The 17664-nt window shown below is 35.9% G+C and overlaps 1 protein-coding gene across 20 annotated transcripts in view; it reads left to right on the plus strand.

The window, feature by feature from the left end:
• The window catches only part of STAG2 (STAG2 cohesin complex component), a 141670-nt gene extending 125197 nt beyond the window's left edge, over positions 1-16473 (plus strand). For 11 of the 20 annotated variants that reach the window (XM_031005809.3, XM_019019373.4, XM_055376875.2 and 8 more), the window contains 6 exons: positions 546-769; positions 4566-4755; positions 4845-4955; positions 8007-8133; positions 9354-9431; positions 14555-16473. In XM_031005809.3, coding sequence (XP_030861669.1) covers positions 546-769; positions 4566-4755; positions 4845-4955; positions 8007-8133; positions 9354-9431; positions 14555-14578 — 754 coding nt within the window. In that variant the 3' untranslated portion in view covers positions 14579-16473. The remainder of the gene's footprint in view (positions 1-545; positions 770-4565; positions 4756-4844; positions 4956-8006; positions 8134-9353; positions 9432-14554) is intronic. The other 9 variants (XM_055376884.2, XM_055376879.2, XM_055376885.2 and 6 more) reach the window with 1 other exon arrangement.
• The last annotated feature ends 1191 nt before the right edge of the window (positions 16474-17664 follow it).

A 17664-nucleotide genomic window follows, 5' to 3' on the forward strand; every position in this document is an offset into this window, starting at 1 on the left:
GTCAGAGCCTTGGACTTGAATCATAGTTATGCTGCCTACTCATTTTTATTACTGTGGGATTACTTCTTAATTTTAATTATCCTTTCTTTCGTCACCTGTAAAATTGGGAAAACATTTCCCTCATAGAATTGTAAGAATAGTTAAGGAACCTGAGGAAAAAAAAAATATCTAGCACATAGTCGTCACATGAACGTTAGTTGAATTTTGATTGCAAAATTACATATAAGCCTTGAGATACTTGGATCCAAGGGTAGATTTATGATTTCCATCAGGCTGAAACTTTTTTGCAGGTAGGTATCATATCATATCCATCTTTGTATCTATCCATAGTGCCTGGGACATAATAGGTACTCAGCAAATGTTAAACTGAGTGCTCTGAATTATTTCATTTGATGTGAAAATCTTGGCAGAGACAACATTGTTCATTAATGTCCTGTAAGGCTGAGTTTGAGTAGTGAAGTAATATGCCTATGCTCGCACAACTATGAGTTAATATAACCCACAGATTTCTGTATCAAAGCTAACAGTTTCGATTTCTTTTCAAGGTATGTTTACTTGGAAAAGTTCATGACCTTTCAGATGTCACTCCGAAGAGAGGATGTGTGGCTTCCACTGATGTCTTACCGAAATTCTTTGCTAGCTGGTGGTGATGATGACACCATGTCAGTCATTAGTGGAATCAGCAGCCGGGGGTCAACAGTACGGAGTAAAAAATCAAAACCATCTACAGGAAAACGGAAAGTGGTTGAGGGCATGCAGCTTTCACTCAGTAAGGATATAATTTATTCTGTTTATATTTATCCCTAATGTTTACCAACTGAATTGTCATTAAGGTTCACCTTATTTTTTATTTGAGATGTGTTCAATAATAGCTTACAAAATGTGTTCATTATGTGTAAACATGCTGTTGTAAGCATTTTAGATACATAAACTCAGTTCTCACAACTTTTTGGGTACATCTTCATTTTTCAGATGACAGTACTTAACACAGAGAGGTTAAGTAACATACTCATGTCACACAGTTATTAAGTAGGAGAGCCATGCAGTTTCACTCTAGAGTGCCTGCTTTTTAAAATCTGTGCTACACTGTATGCATAGGGAAATGGACTCAGTATTATAGAGCTAGTTATTACCCAAGAGGATCAGATCATCTAGTTAAAGTGGAACAACAGATTCAGAGAGGTTGCAACTTCTGAATTCCTATGAAGAGGCCATTAACCATGAAGAACTTCATAGAAATAGAGTGCTATCATATTAGAGGTAGGAATGCATTATGACGCTTGAAGTTCTTAGACTCCTAGCACTCCAGAGTTGGTTCAAAATGGGCCTGGGGACTTTTTTCTTTTTCTTAGGAATTATTAAATTAGCATAGTTGTCAAAATTTGTCCCAGTTATTATTGTTGAATAGCAAATTACCTCAAAACTTAGGACATAGCCAGGATCATGGTGTCTGGTACCTCAGCCAGGAAGGCTCAAAGGCTGGTGGCTGAAATCATACAGAGGCATCTTCACTTACATATCTGATGCTGGCTGTCATTTGGGACCTCAGCTGTACTGTCTGCCAGAACACCAATGTGTGACTTCTCCATGTCAGCATAACACTAGGCTCCAAGAGCAAGTGTCCCGAAAGACCAGAAGTGGAAGGTGCCAATTTCTTAAGGCCTGGGCCCAAAAACTAGCATAGCGTAATTTCTGCCATATTCTATTGGCCAAGCAATCACAGAGATTCTAGGGGAGAGGACATAATTCTCAACCTCTTAATGTGAGGAACGTCAAAGAATTTTGGGGCCATATTTTTAAATTGCGACATAACTCATCAGCTTTCATTTATGATCAAGTGCTTAGTGTTTAAAACTTGATTGTCCTATGAATTTTAGTATCTTTTGTCCAGTAGTATAAAGGCATAACCTTATATTTCTAACTTGTACAGTTTTACACTGGTTAGTTTTATAGTCCCAACATCACAGTTGATGGGGAAATCTCTTTTATTACCCTGGGCCAGTTAAAGTAGTTAGGGCTGATGGTTTATAAGTTAAAAGAAACTTTTCTGTTTTTTAAAAACAAAATGTTATCAAATTGAAAGATGATGTTTTCTCATATCACTAAATTTTTGAAAGTTTTTATCATCTGAACTAGTAGTTAATAGTTATAGGTGTGTGCTGGGCCATCAAATCTCTCTCTCTCTTTTTTTTTAGACCTCATGGAAACACATGAATGGGTATTTATATTACAGAAATCTCTCTCTTTTTTTTTTTAGACCTCATGGAAACACATATGAATTGGTATTTATATCACATTTTACAAATAGATTATTAAACCAGATACGTCAATTTTTACAGGACGAATCAATGCTCTCATTCAGGTTTTTGGGGAGAATCATAGAAATTGGGGCATTAATAAGTTAACAGAAGGAAGTATGAATACTGATAGGTTGGCCAAGTCAATGCAATTTTGAAGACAGTATTGGAGCCTGAATGCAGTAGAACTTAAAGGCTGATGTAATTATATTGCAAAATGTGGAGTTTATGTTTAATCTATTATTAGAGTATTAGCTATTCATGCATTTTCTTTCCACTCTTATTCCTTAAAACCTTACACACATTTGCAAATATGTATTTTTTTTTTTTTTGATGGAGTTTTGCTCTTTTTGCCGAGGCTGGAGTGCAATGGTGTGATGTTGGCTCACTGCAACCTCCCCCTCCCTTGTTCAAGCGATTCTCCTGCCTCAGCCTCCCAAGTAGCTGGGATTACAGGCATGCGCCACCACGCCTGGCTAATTTTGTATTTTTAGTAGAGACAGGGTTTCTCCATGTTGGTCAGGCTGGTCTCGAACTCCCAACCTCAGGTGATCTGCCCACCTCGGCCTCCCAAAGTGCTGGGATTACAGGTGTGAGCCACTGCACCTGGCCTTTTTTTTTTATCTTTTGAGATGGAGTCTTGCTCTGTTGCTGAGGCTGGAGTGCAGTGGTGTGATCTGAGCTCACTGCAACCTCCACCTCCCAGGTTCAAGTGATTCTCTTGCCTCAGCCTCCCAAGTAGCTGGGATTACAAGCGCCCGCCACCGCACCTGGCTAATTTTTGTATTTTTAGTAGAGATGGGATTTCACCATCTTTGCCAGGCTCGAACTCCTGACCTCGTGATCCACCTGTCTCAGCCTCCCAAAGTGCTGGGATTATAGGCATGAGCCACTACGCCTGGCCTCATATGTATAATCTGCCAATGAAATAGTTTTCTTCTAAATTCACAATCACAAAGTGCTATCAATTTTTTTCTCCCAGGTCAGTGATTTTAAAAATTACTATTAATTCAGTAACAATTGTACACAAATTTGACTTATTAATTATGGCAACATTTACAGACATTTGAAAAAAGTAGCTTTTGCAGGTGTGAAACCTTTTTTCTTTTTAGTCCAGTGCTTAATTAATATTTGTATAGATTTGTGGCCCCCTTGCAGTTGCTCTTACTACCTGCTCAGTGGTCTGCATCCCATAGATTGGGAACCAATCTCCTATTGCTTCCATCCCTGTTGCCATTTCTCACTCACCTAGGCCACACAATTAGCCTTTTAACTGGTCTGTTTGCTCACCGGTATTCTGTTTTTAAGTTCACTCCCCACACTGCCACCACATTGACTAAAACGTGTAACTCACCAAATTGCTTCCCTACCTTAAAACCTTCAGCAGCAGTTCCCTGTTACCTTAGCAGAGCTCACAAGATTTTCCACAATTTGATTCCTGCTTCTTTATCCAGCCTTGTCTTTTGCTACCCTTTCAATCTTTATGCCCCAGGAGTAGCAAACTGTTAGTTTTGAACCATATGAAATTGCCCTTTTTGTAGGTCAAATATCAGCAGATTAATAGGGTTCAGTCGACTGGGTGTGATGTCTCACACTTGTAATCCCAGCACTATAGGAGGCCAAGGCAGGCAGATCATTTGAGGCCAGGAATTCAAGACCAGCCTAGCCAACATGCTGAAACCCTGTCTCTACTAAAAATATAAAAATTAGCCAGACATGGTAATGCATTCCTGTAATCTAAGCTACTTGGGAGGCTGAGGCAGGAGAATTGATTGAACCCAGGAGGTGGAGGTTGCAGTGAGCTGAGATTGCGCCACTATACTCCAGCCTGGGTGACAGAGCGAGACTCTGTCTCAAAAAAAAAAGAAAAAAAGAAAAAGGTTTAGTCCTTGTTTCCTGCCTTAGTGTTCTTGCTTTATGTTCTTCTCCCTGCCTAGAATAAAAAGCCTTTCTAGCCCACCTGATACCTACTCTAGTTAGAAGTTGCTTCTGGATAGCTGGCTCTGACCCCTTTCACTGCCCCCATTCCCCTTATACTTCCCTCTCTCCTTGCATTTACCACACTGTATTTTAATTGCCTGGTTGTTTTGTGTCTGCAACTAGACTCTAAGGCCAGGTCAGGGACTGCCCCTTACATAGGTTTGTGTCCCCCGTTCCTGTGACTTGCATGTGGAAATCAACAGATGTTTATTGACCTGAACAGGTTGTATTAGACATCTGAATAGTCAAAATTAGTGACTAAACCTCGTTGTTAATTTTCTTTTCCAGCTGAAGAAAGTAGTAGTAGTGACAGTATGTGGTTAAGCAGAGAACAAACACTGCACACCCCTGTTATGATGCAGACACCACAACTCACCTCCACTATTATGAGAGAGCCCAAAAGATTACGGCCTGAGGATAGCTTCATGAGTGTTTATCCAATGCAGACTGAACATCATCAAACACCTCTTGATTATAAGTAAGTACATTTGATCATTTTCTGTACTATAACTTTATTAATTACATAGAAAAAGTTAAGTTAAAAGAAGAATAAAATTCTCCTTGAAGCACGCAGGTAACATGGATGTTAGCTCAAAGACAACAAGAGGAAGCAAGGCAACAGCAGGAGAGAGCAGCAATGAGCTATGTTAAACTGCGAACTAATCTTCAGCATGCCATGTAAGTGAGAGTGCCTTATTGTCTGAGTCTAGGAAGTTCACTAATTCATTTTAACATTTTAATGTGTGCCTTATCTAAAAATTTCAGCAAACTCTCTAGAGTAACTTAAGCTGAAATAATCAAGGAACTAAAAATTGGTCTTTCCAACAGAAAAACAAAATATTTTAATTAAAATACTACCTAGTTAGCCAAAGGACCAATCTTAGGTTGATCTGTTGGAAAAGTTTAAATATCAATCCTTGTTTATTTTGGTACACAGCATTAAAAATACAGTTGTGTTACATCCTAATTGATTTTCCCAACTTAGTTCAGGCCCTCATCTCTCACCTGAACTATTGTATTAGCTTTCTAACTGGTTTTCTTCCCTCAAATCTCCCATTTATTTTCTCACCAAACCTCTCCCTTCACCCCCCGCTCCATCATTCACACCACCATCAAGAATTACTATTCTAGAATAAAAATCTTACCATGTAACTCTTACTTAAAACCTTTCTGTGGCTCCCCATTGCCTGCTGGATAAACTCCCAACTTCTTAGCTCATGGCATGCAAGATGTTTCAAAATATGGCCCCTGCCACGTTTTAGTATCATTTCCTATTCCCTGGCAGCTGGTAAAATCATCATAAAAGAACAAGCTCAGGTGTCACCTTAACTGAAGCTTTGGTCATCTATGCTCCCATAACACTATGTATATCCATATTTCTTATAGCACTTGCCACATTGTATTGTAAATATTTGTTTATGAGTTTGTCCCGTTTGTCTAGACTGTGAGCTCCTCAAGGGCAGGGACCACATTCATTGCCTGTCAGTGCTTGGCACGTAAAAGGTGCTAAGTAAATGTTCATTGAATGAATAAATGTTCAATGCTAAAAAAAAATGAAGTTTACCTTTTAAATACTTTGTTTTTACTGGATTATGTATGATAACTTTATAAATCTTTCTAAAATCTTCATTAGCTTTGGCTCTAAAAAACATGGCAGACAAGCAGTCTTTAGATAATTTTTTTAAATGTCTTGATTGGTATACAGGGAAAAGTGTGATGATTATGATTAAGTTTTTGAGTTTGAAAGCATTGTATTTATAATGTGGTATATGTTTTACTATTGGGAGATAGTAGTTGTTACCCTCTTTTTTTAATTTATATTTTGTTCTGTCTTGTTGGTTTTTAGATGTTAAGAATTTTACCTGTTTTTCTTACAAAATGATCATTTACTATGAGTGGTGGCCTGCATAAATTCACTTTAGTTATCTCCATAGTGGTCTTAACCTCTAGAGACACAAGGTATACTCTATTACACGTATAGATTCTGATCCTGGTTAATATGGTCATCATCTATATTGTCACATAGTTCTATCCCCTTTTGTCTGTTTCTGTGACCACATTCCTTTTAATATAAGTTCTTATTTTATGCTGGATCCTACAACTAATTTCTTGGCTTCCAAGTAGTCGCCGGTCCATATATTCCAGAATTCTGCCATGCAATCATTTGGTCTATATCTCTCCCCATAAAACATTACACCAGTTCCTAAGATCCTATATAGCATGTCACTACTGAGTACCATTTTAATTCCCAATTATAGTTAACTCCCCCACCTCCCGGCAACTACAAGAAATTATCTCAGTTAAATAACTATTACCAGAGGATTCTTTGGTGGTTGTACCATAAGTCATCTATTGCATGGGACTCTAAAGCATTTTCATCTTACAATGATTTTTCTATAATGGTATCTGCCCCTATAACTAAAAATACTTCCAAATTTTCTTTTTTATTTTTCATAGCTTGTATCGCATATATCTTTCTTGTACTTCAAACAAAATGCAGAACGGCTTTCTGATTTTCTGTCACATAGTTCATACAGCACATATATTCCCTTCACGGTTGCCTCTACAAAATATAGTAAAATTGTCTTTCTACCCAGAATTGTTAGGAAGTAAGGACCATTATAAACATATTTGTCCAGGTAACATGGATCAGACATCGTATCTTGTTATCTTTATATCTTTTAAGAACCAGCATAGTATTGTGTAAATTGTAAGCATTCGGTAAATAATTGCTGGGGTTTTGGCAACTTTCTTGACTGTGGGGGTGTCTTTGGATGAGAAAAGAAGGTAATGTTGGCCAAACTAGGGAAAAACAAGTCCTACTCAGTTTCACTATTATGTTGGCTACTTTATGCTGATCTGGGCTAATTTGTGAACTTAATTTATTCCCCATAATTATGTAATAACATATATAACTTTTGGTCTTAGTTTTTCATTTTAAATTTGTATATATGTCTTAGTTTTGAGTTTCATAGGGCACACGAATCTGAGTTTCAGCATGAGTGTTCCTCATTTCTTCCTGAGGCAGAATTAATTCCTTATTTTAGTATGTCCTTATAACACTTGATGCATAGTTTTCTTGTAATATTTATCGCATTTTGTCATAATTAATTGTTTATCTCTGTTTGCCATGGTAGACTGTAAGCTCCTTGAGGGCAGGAATCATGTCTTAGTCTTATTCATCTTTTTTTTTTTTTTTTTTTTAACATCCATAGGACACAGTAGAAGCCTGTCACATAGTAGGCATTGTGTGAGTGAGTGCGCACATGCCTGGTACACATTAGGTACTGAATGAATGAGGGAGTGATGATGGGTAAAATTAGCATTATATATTGATGAAAATATATGTTTTCTGAAAATGTCATTTTTTTGGTCTCTGTTTTATGTTTGTTTATTAATTTGTACCCTGCCTACTTTCAAAAAGGATTTGAGGTATCTTGTATGTTCCCATGTGGGAAATTCTCATTGAACCTTGTATATGGGATATCAGAACTATAAAGCTAAATGTACTGAAGTAATGTAGAATAAACATAACTCCTTAGCATTTTTAGACAAGTAAACATTGGGTTTTGATATCATTGATGACATAATCAATGCCTAATCATTCTCCCTGACCTTTAATTCCATCATTTTCCATTATACTTGAATATAGAGAGCCACATACTGCTGCCTAGATATTAATAGTCACGACATTAGTTCAGATCTTGACTTTGTTTTATATTTCTCTAGTCGGCGTGGCACAAGCCTAATGGAAGATGATGAAGAGCCAATTGTTGAAGATGTTATGATGTCCTCAGAAGGGAGGATTGAGGATCTTAATGAGGGAATGGATTTTGACACCATGGATATAGATTTGGTAAGAAACTTAATGATTTCTGTAAGATTTTCAATTTAGATCTTTTGAAAATTATGTTGGATATTTATTAGAGTAGAGAAATACTTACCAAGAGAAGTAAGTTTTGCAAAAATATTAAAATAGTTGCCAGGGGTTTAGATATATGGGAAGGGATTTAGAAGAGAGTAAGGTTGGTGAAGGTGGTAGATCCTAGATTAAGATGGTAACAATTGTCTGTTTCTGAGATTAATTTAGGAATATATAGGTTTAAAGGGTATGTTTTGATTAATACTAATTTGACTATGAAAATCAATTTTTAATTATGCATTTAAAAAAATATGAGTTAATATAAAAGTATACCATTATCAAAACAATATATTAATACTACTTGTTGAGACAAATTCCATATCAGATAATGAAGTAAAATTACTTAAACGTGGAAGGAAGTTAAATACAGGTAGGAGTGTATTCTTTATTAATAATTAAATATGTGGTTAGGGTTGATCATATACAAAATGGTTTTACATATTTCATCTTGCTACATATCTTATTAAACTTTGTGAAGTAGGTTGAAAGGATTGAGGATATTGAAGCTTACTCTCTCCAAAGAGGCAAAACTAGCAAACAGTAAAGTTGATACTTATAAGTCAAGTCTTATGATTCTTTTTAGTATATTGTGTATTCTTCTTAAATAATTAAATTTTTAGAATGGTATAATTCGGTGCCTCGAAAGGAATATGATTTTTAAAGTAAAATGAAAAGTGAGTTTTCCGGTTTTTGTCTCTTAGGATAATTTTCCATGAGGTTTTTTTTTTGAGATGGAGTCTTGCTCTGTTGCCCAGACTGGAGTGCAGTGGCACGATCTCAGCTCACTGCAAGCTCCACCTCCCGGGTTCACGCCATTCTCCTGCCTCAGCCTCCCGAGTAGCTGGGACTGCAGGCGCCCGCAACCACGCCCAGATAATTTTTTGTATTTTTAGTAGAGGCCGGGTTTCACCATGTTAGCCAGGAAGGTCTCGATCTCCTGACCTCGTGATCCACCCACCTCGGCCTCCCAAAGTGCTGGGATTACAGGTGTGAGCCACCGCACCCGGCCGATAATTTTCCATGAGTTTTAAAAATACTGTGTCAGGTACACTTGGAATCACATAGGCCGTGTGAAGAACTTGGATATTTTCAGTTACTATCTGGTTTGTAGATATAGCTAAACTAATGTCAACTTATTTCCTTTTTTCCTTTAGCCACCATCAAAGAACAGACGAGAGAGAACAGAACTGAAGCCTGATTTCTTTGATCCAGCTTCAATTATGGATGAATCAGTAGGTTTAATTTAAATGTACCCTAGGATTGCAAAATCAGAAGTATAGGCAGTCTCTCAGTTTGAGGTTGAAAACCTGGGGCAGCATACTGAGAATAGATGAAAACAGTTGGATGTGAGAAAAAGAGGCAGGCAGGCAAGATTTCAGTGGGAGGGGAAGAGAGTGTTGCAATAGTGTTGACAGATTAGAAAAGTACTTTTGAATCCTGGCTGACTGGGACTTGAATATTAAGGAATTTGGACTGTTCTTCCAGGTTTGTACTGTTCTTCAATGGGTTGCCCATTGAAAGATTTTAAGTAAGGTAATGGCATGATCAGAATTGTGTTTCAGAAAGATTTCCTTGACATTTATGGATGGGACAGGATGAATGAGGGGCGTAATATAAAGGCATGGTGAAAAATAATGAGAACTTGAACAAAGGCTTTGATAATGAAGAGAAGGGTATCTAGCTATCTAGGATGAGAGTCAGTTACCACTCCCACCATCCTTAATTGGTTATTATTGGGTTTTGTCAGTTATTTTTCTTAAGTACCTCTTATATCAGTCCCCTGTGCCATATTCTCCTTGACAGTGCCTTGATTCGGGTCCTCCTCAGTTTTCACATGGGCTGTTGCAAAGCCTTTAAGCTGATATTGCAGTCCCACTGCTCCTTTATGCCTCTTGTGGGGTCATCTTTCTAAAAATGCAGATCTGATATTCTCACTTATCGTTCTAAGTCTTTTACTGATTTTTTTCCCCCCCATTGCCATTAGGAAGAAAATTCTAGCTCCTCAACCTAGCAAACAAAGCCTTTTATGATCTGGTTCCCTTGCCACCTTAACCTTGGCCTTTTGCTTACATGTATTCTATGCTCTAGCCATATCAAATCTTGCAGTTCCACTCAGATACACTATGCTCTTTCCTGACTCCATAACTTTGTATAAGCTTTTTTCTGCCAGAAATTCCCCTTTATTTTTCCTCCTAGTAAAGTCTGTCTTTGATACTAATTCTGACATTACCTGTGGAATTTTTGCTGACTTCCACAGATTTTTTTTTTCTCTCCTTCTTTAACTGTTTGTACACACTTTATTGTAATAATTACCAGACTTGTGTAGTGAGATAGGATATTACATGCCCTGGTCCTTCACTAGACTGAACTCCCTGAGGCAGTGATGATGTTATTCATTTTTAGTTCTGCCCAGCACAATAGATATTTAGTTTTGTCAAATGAATAAATCATTTAAATGCCCTGCCATCTCCCTTTTTAGAATCTACCCATTTTATGTTCCTTGTTCCTCACACCTACTGCCTCAGGTGACGGTTATAACATCCTCAAAGGCCTGCCTTCTATGTACAATTTCTACCATTCCCACCTTGCCCTCTCCTACCTCATAATCTGCTTTCAGATAGCTTTTAGAACTATTTTGACAAACTAATTCACACTAACATGTTTACTAATAAGGCCGAGGGGCCGGGCTCAGTGGCTCATGCCTGTAATCCCAATACTTTGGTAGGCCAAGGTGGGAGGACTGTTTGAGCCCAAGAGCTTGAGACCAGCTTGGGCAACACAGTGAGACCCCATCTTTACAAAAACTAAAAAAATTAGCTGGGCATGGTGATGCATACCTGCAGTCCCAGCTACTCAGGAGGGCGAGGTGGGAGGATCGCTTGAGCCCAGGAGGTTGAGGCTGCAGTGAGCTGTGTTCACAATACTGCACTCCAGCCTGGGTGACAGAGCCAAGACCCTGTCTCAAAAAAAAAAAAAAAAAAAAAAAAAGTAGAATCTGCTTCAATTGGTCTTAAGTGTGGCCTGAGATTCTGCACTGCTAACAAATGCTGTCAGTGCTTCAGGTCTGCAAACCATACTTTGAGTAGCAAGACTTTATAGTACCTAAGTGACCTATCGCACTCATAAGTCTGTAGTTTAACTGCACACTGAAGTTTATGGTTTTCTTGATAATTAATCTAACAGTATGTATCATCTTAGTTTGTTAAATAAAACATGAAGGTAGTGATTGTGATGAGGGGTAAAGGAATATTTTCAAGCAGGTGTGATGAAATGCATTTATTCAACAATTTATTATATCAGAAGTTGGTGCTAAAGCGAGTAAGACACTCCCTGTCCTTAAGGAATTCATATTCTAGTGCACCTTGACTATCACTTTGAAATGAAAAGTATGGAAGGTAGTAGCTGAGAGTTTGGGTGACAGACACTGTGCTAGGTATGATTTATTTTGATCCTCTCAGCAACCGTGTGAGAAAGGTAATGGGAATTTCCACTTTCATACCATAGCAAGCTGAGACTGAAGAGATCATTTAGTGACTTTGCTCAGTTATACAGTTAGCAAGTGTCCGAGTAGTAATTTGATGCCAGTTCCTTTTGATTTAATAATCTCATGCTGTCTTCTACTGTTGTGCTTCCCAAAACTATAAAATCCCCATTTGGATGAAACACCAACAGAAGTAATTAAGAAATCAAAATGGTTAACTGTGATCAAAATTAATATGGGCAGTTAGGATCACCATTTTTTAATATATTTGTCTAATGTCAGGAGAACTTTTAACATTCGTTTTCTTAGTTACATACTAGATTTGCAAAAAGGTGTTCTTCAGATTACTAAAATAATGAAACAGCAATATTAACTGTGTATCTATTTTTGACATTTAACATTTAGAGAAAAATAGGGGCCTAATAGTCATTTTTTATTTATAGTGAGTTTATAGCATTCTCATGTATATTGAATGTTACAACTGAGGGGCTTTTATTTATTCTTAATTTGATAATAGTTTAGCTGCTTCTGCTACAAAAATTAGGAAAATGAGCACATGTACTTATAACTGTAGTTTTATAGCATTACCACATGATGGCAGCAGTCACATAACTGAATGCTCAATAATCTTTAAAGGTTTAGGTATCTTTAGAGGTCTTTGACCATGTAATTTTTTTTTTAAAGTTAACAGTTTATTTTTTAAATATACACTAAACTATACTCCATACTGTCTTAACCATAACTTAAGAAATGGAATAATGGAAAATTTTGAATGTCAAATTCTGTTTGCCTTTATACAATACCCCACATCTGTTCTTACTGAAGCCCATAATAATGGAGTCATCAAAACAGTAGCAAAATTGGGATTTAACTTCTTTAATGTCCAGTTCTGAGATTCTCCAATTCTAAGGGAAGTAACTCAAAGCACCCTAATGTAGACACTTCGTTTGTTACTAAATAAATCGTAAAAATATCTTTTTAAACACTTAATTTTTAAACATGATTTTCTAAATAAATCATAAAAAATATCTTTTTAAACACTTAATTTTTAAACAAGATTTTCTAAATAAATCGTAAAAATACCTTTTTAAACATGATTTTCACATTATCCAGGAGTGGTAATATAAAAACTCTGAACATATTTTGTGTTGCATATACATAAAATTCTAGATTTATGGTGTAGCTGGTTTTATATTTGGACACAAAATTGGTTTATACCATTTTGATAACAGTTTTCTGCCAGAATTGCCAAAATACACTGAAGTTTGATATTAAATATGTTTAAGTATTTATTAATGTTAACATCAGAAACAGGCAGAGTTTGTGTTGGCACAGAAAAGAAAGTGTCACTACTCTCATTCTCTTGTGTTGAGATTCTCTTATTAGAATTATTTATAGTATAAAATTGGTAAAGAAGGGCTCCATGTAATGGAGCTAATTTAATGTTCTAGTAAGAGAATCTACTTATAACTTAGTCTGTACAAAACAAAAAGAATCTCAAGTGTTTGGGTGCTTTCTAGTCAGGCACTCTGTTTGGAAAGAACTTGAGTTCGTCTTCATCCCATACTCAATACTAAATTGCTAATTAAGATTTTGTACTTTCATTCATCATCAGACCTTTTCTACCGAGATTCATAGAGTGTTATGGTAAGAATTGGCCTTTAAACATTATCTAGGTCTTTTTGGTGGAAACGTTCTAACCACCCAAACTCTGACTTGAACCAAAAAAGGAGAACGCTGAAGCATGCGGGAAGGGGAGAGGACAAGGGATTAGTAGTGTGGTAGTTACTGTGAATGGACAGGTAAGAAATTGGGTACACGAGTCCTCTTTGTTTTCATTACTTGGGATTCCAAACACTACTTGATAATTCATTATAAAGAGGCTGCAATCAGATACTTGTTTCTGGATCTGAAAATATACAGTTTCTTCAGCTCAAAACAATACATGAGTTCTATGACTTTTGTTCATAGAACTTATAAGAGATTTAACTTACAAGTAAGAGCTCTTTGTAATATTTCAGCTCATTACATCTGGCTTTGATATCAGTTCTTACTAGCTTATTATAGTATTCTAAAATATTACTTAATGGGCATAAGTGCTAGAATTTTAATTGAACAACCTAACTTTTAGTATATATACTAAGAGTCACATGCCATTCTTGTTTAGTGAACAAGGGAGAGTTGCTCCATTCATCATCTGCTTTTACTTTTAGACAAGTAATTATTAGATTTTACCTAACATTCCTTTCTCAGTTGGAGTATATAGAAAGCATCAATATAAGTCATTTTGCCCAGATTTTACCTTACCCTTTTGATTTCTTAAAATTTGTAGTTCTGTTCCATTCACTTTGGCCAGATTTTCTAAAGAAAGCTTCTTGCTTTCTACATACTTGAATTGTTCTTAGATTTTTTTTGGTCTGCATACTCAAATGCCTTTTTGAAAAACCATATCCACTTCCCAGCACAAATAGCCAAGTTTGCAAGACTTTCTTAACCCCTTTCCAAGGCACCTGTGCCAGAAATATATGTGAAGAAGCACATTCATTTATTCATTCAACAAATACCTATGTTGAGTGCCTATGTTTAGGGTATTATCTAGACATTAGTGGTATATATAAGCATAATTAATCCAAGGTTCCTACTTTAATTATATGTGAGGTAAGTAGCATCTTGATTAGTCCTGATGTTATTTCATTATATATCATGGTCAATTTAATTTTAGAATTACACATCTGAAGAGAGGGGAAGTTTTCAAAGTGGTTTTATTAGCATGTTATTTAACATAATAAAGTATTAATGTAATGTTTACGGATATATTTAAAGAAATGAATGACTTTTAACGAGATTTTCTCCCCCCTCTCTCTCTCTCATTAGGTTCTTGGAGTGTCAATGTTTTAATACCAGTACACAATTAAATCTGTGGTGAAGTCATTTTCTAAGTGGAAGAGGAAATTTTAAAGTGTGGTAGATACAGTGAAATTCTGTACAGATTTTTCTCTAAGGAGAATATGACATGCTTATGCTTACCAAGATCAAGTGCATTGAGGGGCAGTTTTGTTTGCCTGAATAAAAGTAAAGGACAAGTAAACAATTTGATGATAAGCTACAGTTTTTCTTAGAAAGTAAATATTTTATTTATGCGCTGTTAGTTGGCTTTTGAATCGATTATTTCATGCTTTTTTTTAAAAAAAAAAACAAAATAATCTGAAGAGGCATTTGGTACAGATATGAATTCTCTTACATTTATTTACTGGTTGTACTAAATAATGATGACCTCTGCTGGATTTCTGTTTACATCCAGAAAACGATGTTAAGGATGTATTTATTCCCCTACCCTGAAGAAAGTGTAGGATAGAATTGTTTTTAGCATTCTAAATTTAAATGCTTAAAACGTCAATCAACAAAACTTTGTTTTAAATATTGTAATTGTGGAGAAAAGTAAACTTATAAGCAGAACTTTTACAATTTTTTCATCTAAAAGTATTTTAAGATATTTTTAAAATCCAAGAGCTTCTCTATACTTTTCAGAAATATCCAGATGCAGTGAACTGCCAGAAGGTAACCAGTCTCAAACATGCTTATCCCATTATCAACCCTGAAAGTTTGCTTGTCCTTTAAGATAAAAATGTAATGTTGTGATATTCCTTCCAGTAGTGCCACTGTATTTTGTCTCCAAATAAAAGAAGCTTATTGTAGTATGTTTGCAGAAAAATTCTAAACAAAAATTATACAGCTTATTAGAGTGTGGGAATAGGGATCTAAATTTTAAATAAAATTATATATATATATAAATTGGTGCTGATTTTATAATTGCGCAGTTTGTTTAGTTTTTTCTTACTTTTAAATTCCAACTTAAAATTATGAGGTTTCAGAAATATATTGAAAGTTTAACAATGTTTAAAAATAGAAAAGCATGAGTGTTCATGCTTTAAAATGATTTTTAAATTTGTATTTTATATTGTTTTATCTATCTGTCTTTGCAAGCAGTCTTCAGGTTAAAGATACTTCTAACAGGTTACAGTACATTTCCTCTGTATGTAAATTAGATGGGATAATAGAATTCATAACCCATAATATTCTTTGAAAGCTAAGCTTTAAACTTCATTTTATGTCCTTTCACAAATAAATTAGTTTAAAACAGAAAGTGGCTACTTGCCATTTTGACATCAACTCATTTTGCGAGGCTTAGGCAGCTAGACATCGTTTAAAACAAAATATTAACTTATATTACATGTGTATCTATCTTTTGTCAGTCGTCTCTCAGTTCTTGAGGTATATTATTTTAATCATTCCATGCCTTAATATGCTTGCAATACAAGAATATCTTCAGATGGGTGAATACCAAAAGGCTTTCAGTTTTTAGTCAGAAATCAAGCATTGGGCTGTGGTAGCCAAAAACCATAGGTTAGCTAAAAAGATCATGATACAATTATTTTATTAAGTCATGGTTAATAACAAATGAATCCAGACTTGTCTAACAGATTTTCCATCAACAAATATTGTTATGTGCAAAAGTATTGCCTATGTTGTTTTACACACCACTGCATTAACTAGAACTGCTGAGAGGACTGTATATATGATTTTAAACCTAAGTTGATTTTTTTTCTCACTCTTGAAAGGAGTACTTCTTTGTGAAAGCAGTTCTTACAGCTTTGTTTTCAACCAGCTAAAAATGTTTTATATATTACTCTAACCTGTTGTCCTCCACATTCTATTGTCCTAATTGTACTGTTTTCTGATTTGTATTTATGTCTTGAGACAGTAACTTTTTGAATAAAAATAAACCTACAGTATGTTGTATGTTTTCTCTTGTACTCAAAGGGGGAGGGTGGCTATAAATGGTTTGCAAATTTATATCTATTATCACATCTTTTAATGTGTTTGGGGAATAATTTATAGAGAATACCATCAGTTTATATTTTTAATAAATCATATGTATTTACAATGAAACCAAATCCCTAATTGGATTATTACTTTAAAATAGGAACCTGTAACCATTATTGCTTTAATTTTCATCTGGTATGAGTTAAACACATTTACAAATGTTTACATTGTTTATACAGGGTACATTTGAGTGCCTACTGTGTGCTAGCATGTGTTAAGAGATCTCTCCTTCATAGATCCATTGGGAAAAACAAAATAATGAAACTTGTAATAAATGCCAGGAAGGAAACAAGCAGGATATGCTGAGGTAGAGAATGAGAGAGAGACAGTAAGAGAGAAACCTGCCTTAAATAAGGGGCTCATGGCATGGAGGTAAAACCATTTGAAAAAGAATTTACTAATTGAACTCATATTGAAAACTCATCAAAGTGTTAAGATTTGCATTGTACTCTTTAAGAGATTCATGTCAGTGTAACGCTAGCACATTGTTCATTTGGGCTAGTTTATATATCAGAATTGTCTTCTGTCATTAGTGATTCAGAACTGAACATATAAAATGATAGCTAAAACAGCTGGGTGCTGTTTTAAGTAGTTTACATGTAATAACTCATTAAGCCTCATGACAAGAGTTGATAATGCTGTCATTCCCCCACCCTCTGCCACCATTTTTTTTTTTTTTTTTAACAAATCAGAAGAAGGTGAGAATGAGGTACAAAGAAGTTTAAATACCTTAGACCAGGGGTACCAGAACGTGGCCTGTTAGGGACTGGGCCGCACAGCAGGAGGTGAGTGGCAGCCTAGTGAGCAAGCATTAACCACCTGAGCTTTCCTACTGTCAGAGCAGCCGTGGCATTAGATTCTCATAGGAGCGCGAACCCTAAAGTGAACTGCACATGCGAAGGATCTAGGTTGAGCATTCCTTATGAGAATGCTTGATGATCTGAGGTGCAATAGTTGCATCCTGAGCCCCCCTTCCCACCCTGCCCCCAAAATCTATGGAAAAAATTATATTCCATGAAACTGGCCGCTGGTGCCAGGAAGGTTGGATACTGATGCCTTAGACAAGGGTATATGGCTAGTAAATAATGGAGTTGGTATTC

Source organism: Gorilla gorilla, chromosome X (genome assembly GCF_029281585.2).
Source record: "Gorilla gorilla gorilla isolate KB3781 chromosome X, NHGRI_mGorGor1-v2.1_pri, whole genome shotgun sequence".
NCBI lineage: Eukaryota > Metazoa > Chordata > Mammalia > Primates > Hominidae > Gorilla > Gorilla gorilla.